Source organism: Otolemur garnettii, unplaced genomic scaffold, assembly GCF_000181295.1.
Source record: "Otolemur garnettii isolate 467f Iridium unplaced genomic scaffold, OtoGar3 scaffold00232, whole genome shotgun sequence".
NCBI classification, from domain to species: domain Eukaryota; kingdom Metazoa; phylum Chordata; class Mammalia; order Primates; family Galagidae; genus Otolemur; species Otolemur garnettii.
The window spans coordinates 299,660-317,316 of NW_003852627.1; the positions used below are offsets into that span (position 1 = coordinate 299,660).

Sequence of the window (17,657 nt, forward strand, 5' to 3'; positions counted from 1 at the left end):
TTTTAAATGTCTTACCACAAAAAATAAGTGAGGTGATGGCAATATTAATCAGTTTGATTTAAGCGTTCCACATTGTATATCAAATCATCACATTGGACCCCATAAATGTATACATTATGATTTTAATTAAAAATTAATTTTAAAAAAGTATAGCTGATTAATTTAATAATTTAAAAAAAAGAGAGACAAACAGAATGAGGCTGCCCTGAGCCAAGGAAGGCCCAGGGCCACCAGACAGAAGCTCGAAGATGCAAGGAAAGACTTGATTTTAGACTTCTAGTCTCCAAAACTGTAAGAGAATGCGTTTCTCTTGTTTTAAGACACCACATTAAAAATAAAAAAGACATCAAATTTGTGATCATTTGCTGTAGGACACTAACATGCCTCCCAGCGCACCCACCCATGAAAAGAGTAGGGACTTCGTGGCCATGAGGAGACCATGGCAGCCCACTGTGATGGGAGCTTTATTGATAGACGTCATGGGCAGGACCTGGGAGGCTTCCTGGACCTGTGGGCAATCCTCATCGAGCTCTGGGGACTGTGCTGTGGTGGTCTTTGAGGAAGGGACATTTACAAATAACTCTTCAGCAAAACTCCTCGAAACCCTAACGTGTGCCAAGCAACAGTAGCTGGGATGCCAGAACTGTCCTGTATCTGAGCTGACCTATATGGTAGCCACCAGTCATATGTGGCCATTGAGCCCTTAAAATGTAACTGTTTCAATGACAGAGGAATATTTCATTTCATTTTAACTCATTTAAATTTTAAAAAACTTTTTTTAGAGACACAGTCTTGCTCTGTCACACAGGATCATAGCCCACTGCAGCCTCAGACTCCCTGGCTCATGGGTTCCTCCCAGCTCAGCTACACGAGGAGCTGAGACTACAGGCGCATGCCGTGTGCAGTTAATTTTCCTTTTTTTGTAGAGATGGGGTCTCGCTATATTTCCCAGCTGGGAAACTTCTAGCTCAAACTTATAACTCTAACTCAAACTTCTAGCCTCCACCAATTCTCCCATCTAGGCCTCCCAAAGTGCCGACATTATAAGTGTGAGCCAAAGTATCTGGCCTAACTTATTTAAATTTAAACTTAAGAATCACTGTGGCTAGTAGCTATCATATACACAGCATGGCTCTAGAGCAGTCTATTTCAACCTTTTTTATCTCACAGCACACTTTAACCTATAGTTAAACTTCCATAGCACACTTAAATTATATTGATCAAAAAAATAAAAATAAGAATATATTTACTGTGCTTTGAACATCTTTCAAAAATAATTTAATTACCTTTAAAATTTTTCATGTCACATCTAAGGTCCTCTCACGGCACACTGGTTGAAAATCACTGCTCTAGAGTTGTAATTGCCTCCACCACCTCATGAATGCCTTCTGCAAGACAGAGAGAAGGAATACCCACGGAATGGAAGAGGAGCTGAGGGAACCAAGCAAGGAAGGGCACTGTCCAGAGTTAAAGCTCCTTGGCCAATGGAACGGCTGGTGTGAAGGACTTGAAGGGGGTCATGACCAGGTTGGGAAGGGCAGTGAGGAGGTCAGTATGGCTGGACCAAGGAGTGCACAGGAGGTGGGGAGGAGATGGTTGTGAGAACATTGCTTCTCTTTCTATCTAAGATGGAATCTCTAAGGATTTGGTCAGAAGAAGGACATGATCAGACTTTATTTTTAAAGGATCATTCTGCCTGCTTTAAATTTGAAGCGAAAACTCTCAGGGCTTGGAACAATGCCTTTCTGCACCCACCCCACAAATAGTTACTGCCTGGGGATAACTGAGAGAGCCCTCAGTGAACTAGAGAGATCACTAGGACTAGAATCCCGTCCCAAGACACCTAGCTGGCTCTCCGTGTACTGTCCTCGGGGAAACACAATCTGTTTCCTTAGAAGGAAAATTTTTTCCTTATTTGTGTTACTTGGTCATCCTATCAACTCCCCGTGTTTTATCAACAGTAACCATGAAATTGATATTGACACTTCTGTTTTGAAAAGAGAATCTCTGTTTGAAAGTAATTAAAACAAAGGGTGCCACCTGTGGCCATGTCTGTGCACATTTGTGTACATAGCTGTGACCCCAGATGCCTGTGTTTATATTTGTGTGTTCATTGACCTGTGTGCTGTGGGTGGGTACTGCCATGCCTGTGTCCACATGTGTCTGTTGACACATCAGTGTGGGGTACATCCCTGACAGCTCCAATCTCTCATACAATAAAATACAGAGTTCTTACCATGGTCCAAACGTTCCAACTGTGGCTACCTTTGCATTCTTGGTTCCTTCTGCCCACTCTCTGGCTTGCTCTGGGCTAGCCAAACTGATTTCCATGCTGTCACTGGAGAACACATTTAACACAGTCTTGCCCCAGGGCCTTTGCACTGGCTGTTCCCTCCACCTGCAGTGCCCTCCTCTAAATGCCTATGTGGCCCCTCCTCACTTTATTTAGCCTCTGCTCAACTCCTGCCATAGCATCCTGGCCTCCCTAAGCCACTTGATCTGTCTCCATTCCCCAACCTGTTCTCTATAATCCACATGGCTACCCAGCACGCTATATGTGAATAGATAGATTTTTTTAAATATTTTTTTAGAGAGAGAGTCTCATTTTATTGCCCTCAGTAAAGTGTCATGGCGTCACACAGCTCACAGCAACCTCCAACTCCTGGGCTTAGGTGATTCTCTTGCCTCCGCCTCTCAAATAGCTGGGACTACAGGCGCCTGCCACAATGCCTGGCTATTTTTTTGTTGCAGTTTGGCCAGAGCTGGGTTTGAAGCCACCACCCTCGGTATATGGGGCCGGCACCCTACTCACTGAGCCACAGGCACCGCCCAATAGTTTTTGGGGGTTTTTTTATCTGCCTTTCCAACAGAATGTGAGTTCCATGAGTGCAAGAACCTTGACTGTTTCATTCCTTTTTGTGTCTTTCTCCCTCCCCTCTCACCCCACACACAGAATACTGGCTGATGCATATCTGTCAAGTCAAAGAACAAATAACTCTGCATGAAGCTTGGGGTGTTTGCAGGTCTGCATATGCACGCCTGTGTGCTTCTTTCCTGGCTCCTGCACGGACAAATCTGCGTGGAGAGATAGCATGTCAGGATGTCTGCCTGAGTCTCTGTGCATGTCAGTGTGACTCTGGTGTGTCTGGTGTGTGAGTGTGTATTTACTCAACTGCAGAACAGACCGCAGGAAAATCAGTAAAGGAAGAAAGCAGCTTTGAGTACTTCCAAAGCCTGCTGCCCATTTGCCAGTTCTCTGCAAGTGCATTCCCATTTGTGGAAACAGTTACAAAAGTTCACCAGGCCTGAGGCCTCCCTGGGCTCCCCGCAGCCTGTGCTATAATTGCTGGTGTCTACGCTCCCTGAAACCCACTCTCCTAAAGCCCTGTGGGGTCCACAGAGAAAACACACAACAAAGGTCTGACCAAGTTCTGCTGGAAGATGAATGGAGACTGCTCAGTTTCATGCTAAGGCCTCCAGGGCCCTGAATTGCTTACCACTTTTAGATTGAGGATGCTTCCAAGTTTAAAGTTTGTAAAATTTGTGTTGCATTTCTCCTCCTGTTAGACTCCAACTAAGACTGAGATTATGGATTCACCCTTGTGGACTAAAGAAAAACAAGCTTTTAAAGAATTAAAGTTAAGTTTTCAGCAGATCTTACTGAGAATTGCAACTCAGGAGGAGTCTGTTTCTGTTAAGGCTGCTCCAAAGTAGCCCTTCAGCCCACTCAGCAGGTGGGACCCGTGTGTGTGTGTGTGTGTGTGTGTGTGCGCTCTCAAGTTACATTAGAGCAAAATCTCACCAAGGTTTGGGGGAAGGGTACATCTAGTTATACAAAAGGTGCTCAAAAAAGGTATGCACATTTTAAGAAAGGAAAAACTTTGTTAAATTTGTAATACTCAAGTCACATTTGACTACTACAATTTAAAGAGTTGCTTGGCTCAGTGCCCGTAGCTCACTGAGTAGGGTGCCGACCACATACACCAAACGTAGGGGGTTTGAGCCTGGCCCCAGCCTGCTAAACAACGACAACTGCAACCAAAAGTAGCCGGGCATTGTGGCGGGCACCTGTAGTCCCAGCTACTCAGAAGGCTGAGGCAAGAGAATCGCTTAAGCCCAAGAGTTTGAGGTTGCTGTGAGCTGTGACATCACAGCACTCTACAGAGGGCGACATAGCAAGACTCTGTCTCAAGAAAAAAGAAAAATTGAGTTGCTCAGATGTGGCTTGTATTCATTTTTTGTTATCAATACATATTGAGTATTACAATTTATAGTTTTTTCCTTTCTTAAAATGTGTATACGTTTTTGGGGACCCTCTGTAGATTACAGAGGCATCATCAATAATCCCGTCAGACCTTATCTTATGTACAGGAACAGACAAGGTCCAAGATCATCTTTTCTACAAATGCAGGGATTTAGACAACAGACATGGAAGCTGTGCTCTATCCATGCTGTTTACTTAGCATCTCAGGGCCCTCTTCCGGAGTGCCAAGCTGCCTGAGTCAGGGGCTATGCAGGACGAGCAAACATAACTTCTCCTACTTGCTAATTTGTCTCAGACCCTGGTGTCGGGCTTATGAGGAGTGGATAAATCACTGAGATAACAGCCAGCACAATGACACCAAGGATAACGAGACCGTGATGCATGCAGTAACCAGCACTCTGGGGACCGCCCAGGCTCTGGGTCCCTACATCCCGTTTGCATCCAGGCCTTACCACTTAGCCTGTGGGTCACTTTCGGCAAGTTTTTTAACTCCTCTGAGGAGTACGTATGGCCACCCACGTGCACAGGCGTCCCCACCTAGGACAGCGGCCCCAGCAAGTCGCCATAGACCACAACTGCGCCTGCTCCCACCGCCGCTGGGTTACCACTAGCCCAACGCCAGAGAAGGAAAAAGCACCCGGTGCTACTTGCACGCACACGCGGCCCGGGCAGGTGGGCGTGACCACGGGGTGGGGCGAGCGGAACGGGCGCGCCTGGGGGCGGGGCCGCGCCTGCGTGGATCGCCTGTCATGGCGGCCCCCTGAGTCTCGTGGTGATGGGGTCGGGTGGGACACCAGGCTGGGGCCCGCGGCGGGTAAGTTCCTGGGACAGAGGACGGGATGGGGTAGGGTGCAGGGAGCCTCTTGTCACTGAGCCTAACTTTGGAATTGTCCTCACATGAGGACATCACTGAGGGCCATTAACCCACTATGGCCTGATCTCACTTTTAGCCTGTTTCCCCCTTTAAGCACGGCAGTTGAAGGAGGAAGGCCATCAGCTTACCTGGGTTTCCGTCCGGTGTTCAGGCGGCCTCTCTCAGTCCCAGATTAGGAAAGGACAACGGTGCGCTAGCTGTGACTGCCTTTGAGGACAATGGTTAACCCCCAGAGTAAGGTCACAGAGGCGGCCAGACAGAACCAGGAGCCCCGGGAGGAAGAGGGCACCTGGAGCCCCGGATTCCAACTCTGCAAGCCGTGGCCAGAGCAAGTCTTACCACACCTTCACCTCAGGCCTTGGTTCCTATAGCTTTCCGTCACAGAATCATGGATGAGTCTTAACTAGTGGAAAGAAAAAAGGAGGAGGAGGGCAGTTATTTCAGTCTCGTAATTCCAGCAAACCGCTGTTAGGGACAACTTGACTGCGGACTGTAGGTGGTCATAGGAGTAAACTGGACAGGGCCTGAATGAGAACCCCACAGCCCTATTGGAAGAGCCAAGAACACCTGGCGTCTCCTGCTTCTGGGATGAACCAGCCAGCAGCCCGGGTGGGGGGTTGGGGTGAGTTCTGTGAGACAAAGTAGTAAAAGTTAGAAATCCTGTTTGCCCATTCTGCTTGCCAGCAACGTTTCGCAAAATCCCTCCCCTGCAGAATTTCTCCAAGGGCAACCTGTGGAAAATGCCCTGACGACGATGTGCAGGATAGAGCACAGGTTCCCAAGTCTCTTGCTTGAATCACTGATATTTTTAAAAAGATAAGCTCACTGGTGCCTTTGGCTCAGGCGGCTAAGGCGCCAGCCACATACACCTGAGGTGGTGGGTTCGAATCCAGCCCGGGCCCGCCAAACAACGACGGCTGCAACTAAAAAATAGCCGAGCGTTATGGCAGGCTCCTGTAATCCCAGCTACTTGGGAGACGGAGGCAGGAGAATCGCTTGAGCCCAGGAGTTGGAGGCTGCTGTGAGCTGTGATGCCATGGTACTCTACCCAGGGTGACAGCTTGAGGCTCTGTCTCAGAAAAATAAAAACAGATAAGCTCACTAATCCTAGACCTTGCCTCTTCCTGTATGTACAACCTGACCAGATTAATGATGCTTTATAATCTATAACCAGATGTACTCTTGCACCCAAACTTTGATTAGATATTACTCTAGAGCAGTGGTTCTCAACCATCCTAATGCTGCGATGTATTGTCATTATTAGGAAGGGATCGTGACCCACAGGTTGAGAAACGCTGCTCTAGAGAAACTTTTGAGTCCGTGTAGAAACGCCATTGTCTGGTAGACAAGCTGTGGCTGAAGCACTGCTTTGGAGCCCCCTTAACAGAGACTCTGAAAGACTCCCGGATTCAGTCCTCAGTAAAACTCTGAATAAAACTAACTTTAATTCTTTAAAAGCTTAGTTTTTCCATAGTTCACAGTTCTCATCTGCAACTTAGATCAGTGAAGAAGGAGTCCAAAGCCATCTAGTCAAGTAGAGATGGTCCTCAAGTTGCATCCAATTGACATACAACTTGTACTTACAAACAGAATACAAATTCAACTTAAGAACCTACCTACAGAACCTATCTCATTCCTAAACTGGGGACCGCCTGTACTCCCAGACAGACACTCAGCTTTTCCTAAGTAGAAAAACTGACCATTGCCTTTTTCTGTGTTCCCAGCATTCCCTTTAATAATTATTATTACATTGCTATGATGGTAATACTGTCAGTATTTATTGAGCATTTACCGTGTCCTGAGCCCTGAAATTGATCTTATCTTATTTACTCCTCAAACAGCCCCTGAGATGGGTACAAGAGGGCCGCCTTATTCCTAGGGAGCTGTTTCTGGAGAAGGCCCCTTAGAGCAGTGGTTCTCAACCTTCCTGATTCCTCAGTGTATCTTCATTGTTAAAAAGAGGTCGCAACCCACAGGTTGAGAACTACTGCTTAGAGGGAATCTTCTTCACCTAGTCTTCCATTGCTGAGTACATTTCCTGGGAAGGCTGGGTAGTCTGAATTTTAAATTGAAAATTCAACTACAAATTAAGAATTGGAAAGGGTTTTTGTCTGTATGTAAGACAATTTGAAACCAGGCATAGTGGCTCAAGCCTGTAATGCTAGCACTCTGAGCCTAAGGCAGGAGGATCACTTGAGGCCAGGAGTTCAAAACCAGCCTGAGCAAAATCGAGACCCCCATGTCCACTAAAAGAAGAAAAATTAGCTGGGCATGGTGGCATGCACTTACCATCTCATCTGCTGGGGAGGCTGAGGTGGGAGGTTTGCTTGAACTTAGGAGTTGGAGTTGCAGTGAGCTTTGATGATGCCATTGCACTCTAGCCTGGGTGACAGTGAGACTCTGTCCCAAAAAAAGCAAAGAACATTGATTTGGGGGGGAGGAGGGGAGATGTACTCTCTCCAACAAAATTGCACTATAGCAAAAAATGGCATCCTTTAGTTCAACTTTCACAACAACATCAGAGAGGATTTTTTTTATTTTTTTGCTCCAAAAGCTGTATGTGAGAGTCCTCAGTTTTTCCCCAGCACATCCCTCAGGGCTTGTAGACCCAAAGCTGCCTTTGAAACAAATTGTGTGGTAGATCTAAGCTGTATTTCCTCTTCCAGGATTCAGTCTGATTTTGCCATGCCCCATTGGTTAAGAGCTTTTTCCTGAAGGTCGAACATTTCTCCATCACTTTCCTTGACACCCCGAAGTCCTACATTGATTTGCCAGATTCACAACCCACTTGTTCTTTGTTGGTTTACAGTGTCAAGTAAGAAAGCTGACTTGGAGACTAAAAAGGAGTTGTCTGTTTCCTGAAATTTTTTATATTGAGAGACATAAAAAATTTTGTTTTGTGACAAGCACTCAAATGTAGGAACACCACTTGTGTGCCCAGATCATAGGGACAACCTGGGTGATGACGATCCTTTTTTCTAGTTGAAGAAATGGAGTCCCTGAGGGTTTCATGACATGCCTAGGTCCCATATCTAGTACACACCAAGCCAACCTTTTTTCTTCTCTGCCACATTTGGAAGACTAAAAGTTGCCTTGGGCCACACATTAAATACAAAAAGACTAACTGACAAATCTGTGCATACTTTTCAAGATAGCTGACACCACAGATGAGCAAAACAGTCCCAAATAATCAGGATGTGGCCCACAGACCACAGGTTGGACACCCCTGCCAGGGTAGGCAGTCTAGGTTTATGGGCAGGTTTGAGTCAAATGCCTGAAACCAACCCCAGGACAAGGAAGTTGCTGGTATTTTACTAACACTGTTATGGGCCAGGGACTCTGCCGAGTACCTTACCACCAGTAACACTGTAAAGGGAGACCAGCTAAAGAAACAGGTCTAGAGAGGTGAAGTGATTTTTCCTGAGGTCTCTAGGCTAAGGGGTGAGAGACCTGAGTTCCCACCAGCTTCAAATCTCATTAAACTGACTAGGCACAGTGGGCTCACGCCTGTAATTCTAACATTCTACGAGGCTAAGGCAGGAGGATCCCTGGAGCTCAGGAGGTGGAGACCAGCCTGAGCAAGAGACCCTTGTGAGACCCTAGTGAGACCCTATCTCTACTAAAAATAGAAAAATGAGCCAGGTGTTATTGAGGGCACCTGTAGTCCTAGCTACTCAGGAGGCTGAGGCAGGAGGATTGCTTGAACCCAGGAGCCTGAGGTTGCTGTGAACTAGGCTGATGCCTCAGCACTGTAGCCTAAGCAACAGAGTGAGACTTTGTCTCAAAGATAAAAACTCCGCCTGCTGCTGTCCGGTGTTTTTGATTAGGTAGTCCATTTGGTCACAGGAGATCCTTCCTAGTTTTAACCACATGACCTCAGGCATGGTTTTCCAAACTTTATTTTTTGCTTATCTCCGTAATTTGTCCATATCTTTACATCACCTGTGCAGTGATTCCCTTCATTGCTTTTCCTTTAAGGCCATTCACTTAAAAAAAAATTCACAGAAAACCTTTAAAACAAATGACATTTGGGTAGGTGGTATCAGCCTCTAGAGTAAAAGGTTATAGCAACCAAATCCAAAGGATAGACTGTGATTACTGGTTTGGGAAAAAATACCTCTGAAAGACATTTGGTGGAAAGAGAAGATTGACTTTTTTTTTTTTTTTGAGACAGAGTCTCAAGAAAGGTCACTTTGTCACCCTTGGTAGATTGCCGTGGTGTCACAGCTCACAGCAACCTCAAAGTCTTGGGCTCAAGTGATCCTCTTGCCTCAGCCTCCCAAGTGGCTGGGACTACAAGTGCCCACCACAAGCCCAGCCATTTTTAGAGACACTATCTTCCTCTTGCTCAGGCTGGTCTCAAAACCGTGAACTCAGGCGATCCACCTGCCTCAGCCTCCAGAGTGCTGGGTTCACAGGCATGAGCCACTGCGCCTGGCCAGAAGATTGACTTTAGATGATATTAGGGGATATATCTTACATTTACTAATAGTTTTGTGGTTATATAGGAAAATGCTCTTAGGAGATAGACACTGAGAAAGAATTTAGAGGTAAAATGTCATAATGCCTGCAGTGTTCACATAGAGTTCAAGGGGAGGAAATTAAATAGGTAGGACAAGTGCATTGGCAAAATGTTGGCCATTATTGAGCCATGGGTATATGGTTGTTCATTACATTACCCTAACATTATCTGTTTGAAATTTTTCATAATAAAAAAAGTTGAAAAAAATAAAAAGGAAAGGAAACTTTATCATTATAAATATAAATTCAGATCCCTTGCCATAAATACAAGGTTACTATGAAAACAAATATAAGCAAATAGCACAATTGAATCCTACCTGAACTCTTTTTCCTGGCCAAGTCTCTGAGACTTTCTCCGTAGGAAAAATGTAAAAGGAAATGAGAAGAGAAGCAGTTTCTCCCCTGGGGGTGGGAGGGTGCAAAGCTCTCGGCCACTCCATTGGGTTCATCCACACTGATGAACACCATTCCCCTGTGTCACCTGCCATGCTAACGACCTGTTCTCACCTCAGGTGCTCCTGTCCCAGGATTAACGTGGAGCCTGGGTCATGGTGCAGCTGGCTTCTGCCCCAGCCATGGATGAAGTCACCTTTAGAAGCGACACTGTGCTATCAGACATCCACCTCTACACCCCAAACCATAGACACCTCATGGTACGGCTCAACAGTGTGGGGCAACCTGGTAAGATCCTGGGTCCAGGTCCCCGAGCAACTCATTAGTCTTCTGCTTTGTCATATTCATCTCTTTGGGGAAAATATTGGGAAAATTGGATTGTTTAATTGTTATCCTCACAACACTTCTTAAGTGCCCTTCTTACACGAGCAAACTCCTGTGGTTTGCTGAGCACCTAACGTGCTCAGTCATAAAGCCAAGAAGCGTCAGCCCAGGCGGGGGGAACAGCCTGCGAGAAGGCCTGAAAGCAAGAGCAGTGGTCAGGCTCTCCCTTTTGTAGCCCTGCCCATGGTGTCACAGATGCATTTTCCTTGGATTGGGAGGAGAATAGTGAGCCCCACCTCATGGCACGGAAGGGTGAGGGGAAGAGAGGATTGTAAACAAGTATTCCACACTCTGAGCTAGGTGCTTTCTATGACTGGCCCATCATAGCCTCAGATAACCCAGGAGTGGGTACTATGAGCCTCAGGATGCAAATGAGGAAACTGAGGCTCCGAGTAGATGCCTGCCCCCCGCCCGCCTCTCCTGGCACATATGACTTTCCAGTCGTCAGATGGTGAGGGACACTTCATACCCTTGTCCTGTCCTTCTTTTTGAGACAGAATCTCACTATGTCACCCTTGGTTTAGTGCTATAGTGTCACAGCTCACAGCAAACTCAAACTCTTGGGCTTAAGCAATTCTCTTGCTTCAGCCTCCCAAGTAGCTGAGACCACATGCGCCAGCCAAAACGCCTGGCCTTTTTTGTTGTTGTTGTTGTCATTGTTGTTTTACCTGGCCCAGCAGGGTTCGAACCCACCAGCCTCAGTGTATGTGGCCAGCACCCTACCCACTGAGCTACGGACACTGACCTCTCTTCCTAGTCTTTAAAAAACTTTGCAGATAGTAATCACATTTTCTCAGAGAAAGAGGAAGACAAGAAGAACAGACACCTCGGCATTCTTACTGTGTGTCCTGTCTTGCCTTTCAGTTTTCCTGTCCCAGTTCAAACTTCTCTGGAGCCAAGACTCTTGGACAGACTCAGGGGCTGAGGGCGGCGATCACCAAGTTGCTCACACAGAGGAGCCTCCTCCTGCCAGGACAGGTGGCGCAGGGTCCCCTCTGGGAGGTAGCCACAGGAATGAGGGTCTCTCCCTGCAGGCCAGGCCTGATGCCACTGGCCAGGAAGAGGCAGGAGCTCGTTTGGATGAGGACGGGGATTTGGACGTAGTGAGAAGACCACGGGCCACCTCTGATCCTGACCCAGCTGGGCCTCTGAGAGACAAGGTACATCCCATGATTCTAGCACAGGAAGAAGAGGACGACATGGGAGAGGAAGCACGTGGCAACAGCCCCCACAGTGTCATCAAGATAGGTAAATGAAGGTCTGACACACTTGCCACTGAAGCAGCTCCACAGTGTTGATCAGGGCACAAGCACAATCTGAGTGCCCACTCCATGTCCAGCCTGGCCAGGAGGGTACAGCAGCGCAGAGTGTCAGAACCTGTGGCGGGGAGGACTCTCCTGCTCCACTCACGGCACCACCAGCCTCACACCCCTGCATGCACCTCCTCACCTGTGGGCCTCTCCTGTGCTGCCCTCCTTCCTAGAGCACTTGCCCCCAGCACAGTCCTTATCACTGTGCAGGTCCCGGTCAGCCCCGCCTCCCCAGGAAGCCTCATGGCTGCTGCCTCCTGTAGCTATGTTCTCTGTAACTCAGCATGAGGAGGGTGTGGGGCAGGGTACAGTTTTTGGAGGGTATGGCCAGGCTGGGGAGCCACAGGAGGCTCTGGAACTGGAGTATGGCAGAGAAGGGTGTAGATCTGAAATTAATCAGTTACAGGGCAGTCAGAGCTGGAAGCTAGGTAGGAAAGAGGAGGTGATGAATTGGCAGGAAAGAGGTTTCCACTTGTGGTATCTGCCACCCATGCACAGGGATCAGAGCAGAGGGGATTTGGTAACCCCACACTTTCAAAGCTTGAGACCTGGCGCTCTAGGGAGCCAGGGCAGGAGGTGACAATGGCTGAATTCCTGCTGTGCTTTGGGTATCTCTGCCAGCATCCTTTCCTCTGGTCTCAGGAAATGGCCAACCCAGTAGCCATCAGCTCTGTGTATGGGTTTGAATCCTGTGGGTTTGAATCCTGTGGGTCAGTCCCACAGCCGGGACTCTGGCCACCCCAGCACTGCTTGTGTGGGGAAAAGCACTCTGATTGGAGTCTGTCTGTTAAGATCCCTTGTTCTTCATGGTGCCTAAGGTCTTATGCAAAGGGCCCTCCCAGCACTGGACTGGGACAGGGAAAGGGTCAGTGAGTCACCCTCAGAAACAGACAGAATAACAGCTCTGGTATCCGTCCCTTCATCCATCCAACAAGCAGTTTTTGAGCGCCTGCACAGCAGCACCCAGCAGGCTCTATCCTAGACCATTCCATCAGGGTGACTGCAGTGTGCCTGCTCCCTGGCTTCCAGGGATTACCTGTGGTCCTTGGGCCTCAACAGGTAAGGCTGAGTATTCCCATTTTACAGAGGTGGGGACTGAGACTCAGAGAGGTTGAGGAACTTCTCCAAGGTCACACAGCTAGGCAGTGGCAGAGCTGAGACTCACGCCAGGTCTGTCTGATGCCCCAGCCTGTGTTCTTAGCTCTCATCGTGTGAGCAGAGCATTCGAAAGTGGCTTGGAAAGTTGTTTCTCACGTGGGCCGCCGATGGCTCATGTTGCTCTCAGCCTTCACTTGCTGAGCCTCCCAGAGGAGGGGAACAGCAGGGTTGGTAATTCTACAGTTGATGTTGGGCCTCCAGTGTGCATGTGTTTGGTGTTCTGGGAACTTGCCGTCTTCCTATATGCTCAGAACAGAGTCCTGCAGGAGAGGGCCACAGTGTGGCCCCCTTCCCTGCCTGCCTTGTTTTGCTGACCTCATTGCAACACCCATTATCTCGATACCTGGAAGTTCACCTTTTTTTGCTGTCAGTGGGTCCATTCCTGCCCAGAGGGAGGAAAAGGTAATTAATGAACTGCTTGTGCCCAGGTGATGACACCTAATCATTTCATCCTCAGCTGCAAAACTTGATCTAATCCTGCAGAGCTGAATTTTGAACCCAACACCACCCCTCCTGAGCCAGGTGGCCTTGGACTTGTGTGTTGCCCACCCAGAACGGCAGTCTTTGCGCTTATAAAATAGGGTGAGGGCTCTCCCTGGGTTTTGGTGATAATTTTGTGAAACACTACCTGGGAAGTGCCTGGGGTGGGACTTGGCACAGAGTAGGTGCTAACTAAGCACCTATCACTCTCTTGACCACCCTTTTCCTCTGACCTGTTAACCAACCCTTTTTTTTTCTTTAGTTATGGACCCAGTTGAGAAACTGATTTTTAAAAAAGAAAAAATAATAATAAATAAATAAGAAAGAAAGAAAAATAATGTGTTTTCTTAACTATTTCAGGGGATTGACAAGAAATCCAAAAAGGTCATCTTGATTTTTCTAGGGATCCATGGACCCAAAATTCAAAATAAATCATGATCATTTCTCTCATTTTATAGATAAACCAAAACTCAAAAAGAACTTGAAAGAGTGGCACCTGTACCTCAAGCAGCTAAGGCGCCAACCACATACACCAGAGCTGGCAGGTTCGAATCCAACCTGGGTCCACCAAACAACAATGACAACTGCAACAAAAAAATAGCCAGGCGTTATGGCGGGTGCCTGTAGTCCCAGTTACTTGGGAGGCTGACGAAAGAGAATCACTTAAGCCCAGGAGTTGGAGGTTGCTGTGAGCTGTGATGCGACAGCACTCTGCCCAGGGCGACAGCTTGAGGCTCTGTCTCAACAACAACAACAAAAAAAGATTTACTTTGGGCAGCGCCTGTGGCTCAAAGGGGTAGGGTATCGGCCCCATATGCCAGAGGTGGTGGGTTCAAACCCAGCCCCGGCCAAAAAAAAAAAACTTAAAAGAAGTAGGACTGGAACTCAGTCTGTCAGACTCTTCCCACTGGCTGTTTGAACTGGGCAAGTTGCCTTTCTGAGCTCAGTTTCCTCACCTGTAAAGTGGGTATAACACTGTCTGCTTGTAAGGACTTAAGAGAGCACACAGGAAGCTCTTGGCACAGTACCTGGCACACGTATGTTGAATAAATGTGAGCCACCACCAAAGTCAGGGAGAAGGAAGATGCTGAGGAGGAGGTTTGGGTTCCTACGAGTCTAGTGACTCAGTTAACAGATGGGTGAGACAAAAGATTGTGGGGTCTAATGGGGCAGGCACAAATCAGATCCTAAAACTGTCTTGTCTCATCTCGTTGCTAACCTAGAGTTCCTCATGGGTGTGGTTCCTCAGGCTGGTCTTTTATGTTCTTATGATGCCCTTGGAATCCTAATTCCCCTTGACCCTGGTTAAGGAGGCACGAAGTCAGCTGGGCTTCGACCTCCAAGTTGTCTCCCTGCAGAGATCCCTCCTTCCTCGTGCTGGGTAGTCACTGAGACCTGTGACTCCCCTGATGACCCATCATGAAGAAGAATTTGCCTATTCAAGAATCTCTGTACTCGAGATTCAGGAATATTGTCAGACAGGCCAGGTGCAGTGGCTCACACCTGTAATCCCAGAACTCTGGGAGGCCAAGGCAGGTGGGTTGCCTGAGCTCTGAGTTCCAGACCAGCCTGAGCAAGAGTGAGACCTCAACTCTACTAAAAATAGAAAAACTGGCTTGGTGCCTGTAGCTCAGCGGCTAGGGCACCAGCCATATACACCAAAGGTAACGGATTCGAATCCAGCCCGGGCCTGCTGAACAACAATGACAACTACAACAAAAAATAGCTGGGTGTTGTGGTAGGCACCTGTAGTCCTAAGCAACTTGAGAGTCTGAGGTAGGAGAATCACTTGAGCCCAAGAGTTAGAGGTTGCTGTGAGCTGAGATGCCACGGCACTCTACCCAGGGCAACATAGTGAGACTCTGTCTCAAAAAAAAAGAAGAAAGAAAGAAAAACAGGCAAGAGGCTCGGTGCCTATGGCTCAAGCGGCTGAGGTGCCAGCCACATACACCAGAGCTGGCAGGTTCAATCCAGCCCTAGCCTGCCAAACAACAGTGACAAGTGCAACCAAAAAATATCCGGGCGTTGTGGTGGGCACCTGTGGTCCCAGCTACTTGGGAGGCTGAGGCAAGAGAATCATGTAAGCCCAGGAGTTTGAGGTTGCTGCGAGCTGTGATTGCCATAGCATTCTACCCAGGGGAACAGCTTGAAGCTCTGTCTCAAAAAAAAAAAAAAAGAGGCAAGAATATCACTTGAGCCCAAGAGGTGGAGGTTGCTGTGAGCTATAATGAATGACACCATTGTGTCACCTTGAGACTCTGTCTCAAAAAAAAAAATATTATCAGACATGTGAGAGAGGGCAGCTGCACTTGGCTTCCCAGCATCTGTGTTGACCAGACTTCATGGGAAAATTGTTCTGGCCTTTTGGAGTCTGGTCCCAGGGAGCCACACAGCATCCTGGTCCTTTGTTTCATCTGTCCCCGAGCATCCCGTTCTCTCCCTTGTCACCCTGCCTGATGTTTTCTCTTGTCAACAGTATCAGCAAAAATCACATCTTAAGTCGTTTTTTCATCAGACTCCAAAATGAGTTGATCTTTTTTTTTTATTGAGGATGCAAAGATTTAGGTTACAATGTTTGCATTTGTTAGGTAATGAGTTGATTTTTAAATCCTCTTATTTCCATTTTGCTTTAGAAAAATATCAAATATCTTGATGTGGGCAGTGCCTGTGGCTCAAAGGAGTAGGGCACTGGCCCATATACTGGAGGTGGTGGGTTCAAACCCGGCCTCGCCCAAAAACTGCAAAAAAAAAAAAAGAAAAGAAAAATATCTTGATGTTTTGATCTAATTAGACTTTTTTCCCTGACTGTGACCTTGGGCTGGTCATTTCCCCTCCCTGGGCTTCAGTGACCACCATTCGTCCAAGGGCTGCAAGCTTTGATGAGACCAGCAGTTATCGGATATTTCTCAGCCCTGGCTCCTTGGGAAGCATTATCTGGCCAAACCCTGTTCTGACCCTACAAGGGTGAGAGGCAAGAGGGAAACTTCTGCATTTTGTAGAAGAGGAGACTGGCTTTTATGTCCGAGTAGTTGAGTGACTGAAGTGACCCTGCTAGAAAATGACAAAACCTGCTTCTCACCCAGGTCTGTCTCACCTCACCGTCCGCGTTCTCCCTCAAGGGAAGCTGACCACCCCTGAGTACAGCTGGGGAGGACAAACACGTCCACTGCACCCTTCAAGTGACAGCATTTTAGGCCAGAGCAACACAAAGTCCTGGAAGGAGCATTTTGTTGACAGTGCCCCCCCAGCCCAGCCACAGTCTCCAATCCAGCCCCGGCTCCTGGTCTCTGATGCTCAGACACCCCCTCCTGACTGTTAGTGCGGCCTGTTTCTGCTTCTGTCTAGAATACCCAACTCCCACCTCCAGCGCCCTCTGATCCTATCACCAGATTGCCATGCACCCCTGTCTTGTGGATTTCTGTCCATCCCCATTTTTACATTGGCCATTTCTCTTTCGGTTTCCATCCTGTCCAGAGCACACCATGGCCACCCCACTGGAAGATGTTGGCAAGCAGGTGGGTAGGTCCCATCCACTTCCTGTGGCCCTGCAGGGTCTCCGCAGAGCCTCACGTTGCCTGTCACTCCTTGTCATCTGCATTCCAGGTGTGGCGGGGCGCCCTGCTCCTGGCAGACTACATCCTGTTCCAGCGGGACCTCCTCCGAGGGCGCACCATGCTGGAGCTGGGGGCAGGCACAGGGCTTGCTAGCATCGTCGCAGCCACTGTGGCACGGACTGTTTACTGTACAGGTAACTACACAATGGCTCAGGCTGAGACGCGTAGTATGTACTGACTGTGTAGAAGAGGCAGAGACCCTGGGAATCAGACATTGGCTGCATTAGTTTTGCCATCCTGATCTGCTGGTATTCTCCATGCTTTTTTTGTTTTTGTCCATGATAGTATCAGAACAACCAGCCGTGTTTACAGTGTCACCGGATAGGTCTTTAGACTATCAAGCTCACAGTAGTGCCTGGCCTTTCTGTCATACACCTGAGAAAGAACACATCTTGCCTTGGGGCCCATTGCACAGTGGTTATGGTGCCAGCCACATACACAGAAGGTGGCAGGTTCAAACCTGGCCTGGGCCAGCTAACCAACAATGACAACTACAACAAAAAATAGCTGGGTGTTTTAGCAGGTGCCTATAATCCCAGCTACTTGGGAGGCTGAGGCAAGAGAATTGCTTGAGCCCAAGAGTTTGAATTTACTGAGCTGTGACACCATGGCACTCTACCAAGGGTGCCATAGTGAGACTTTGTCTCAAAAAAAAAAAA

At 47.9% G+C, this 17,657-nt stretch overlaps 1 protein-coding gene and 1 long non-coding RNA gene across 4 annotated transcripts in view; one reads left to right on the forward strand and one right to left on the reverse strand.

The window, feature by feature from the left end:
- Positions 1-1,328: 1,328 nt before the first annotated feature.
- Positions 1,329-3,580, reverse strand: LOC105888239. Its single transcript, XR_001161806.2, has 3 exons — positions 3,498-3,580; positions 2,237-2,338; positions 1,329-1,388 (listed from the first exon to the last, which is right to left on the reverse strand). It is a non-coding gene; the product is annotated as an uncharacterized LOC105888239 (long non-coding RNA).
- Positions 3,581-5,011: 1,431 nt separating this feature from the next.
- METTL22 (methyltransferase like 22) overlaps positions 5,012-17,657 on the forward strand; it is a 21,816-nt gene continuing 9,170 nt past the window's right edge. For 2 of the 3 annotated variants that reach the window (XM_003802065.3, XM_023508215.1), the window contains exons 1-5: positions 5,012-5,078; positions 10,172-10,340; positions 11,301-11,684; positions 16,859-16,899; positions 16,988-17,132. In XM_003802065.3, coding sequence (XP_003802113.1) covers positions 10,208-10,340; positions 11,301-11,684; positions 16,859-16,899; positions 16,988-17,132 — 703 coding nt within the window. In that variant the 5' untranslated portion in view covers positions 5,012-5,078; positions 10,172-10,207. The remainder of the gene's footprint in view (positions 5,079-10,171; positions 10,341-11,300; positions 11,685-16,858; positions 16,900-16,987; positions 17,133-17,657) is intronic. The other variant, XM_023508216.1, reaches the window with a different exon arrangement.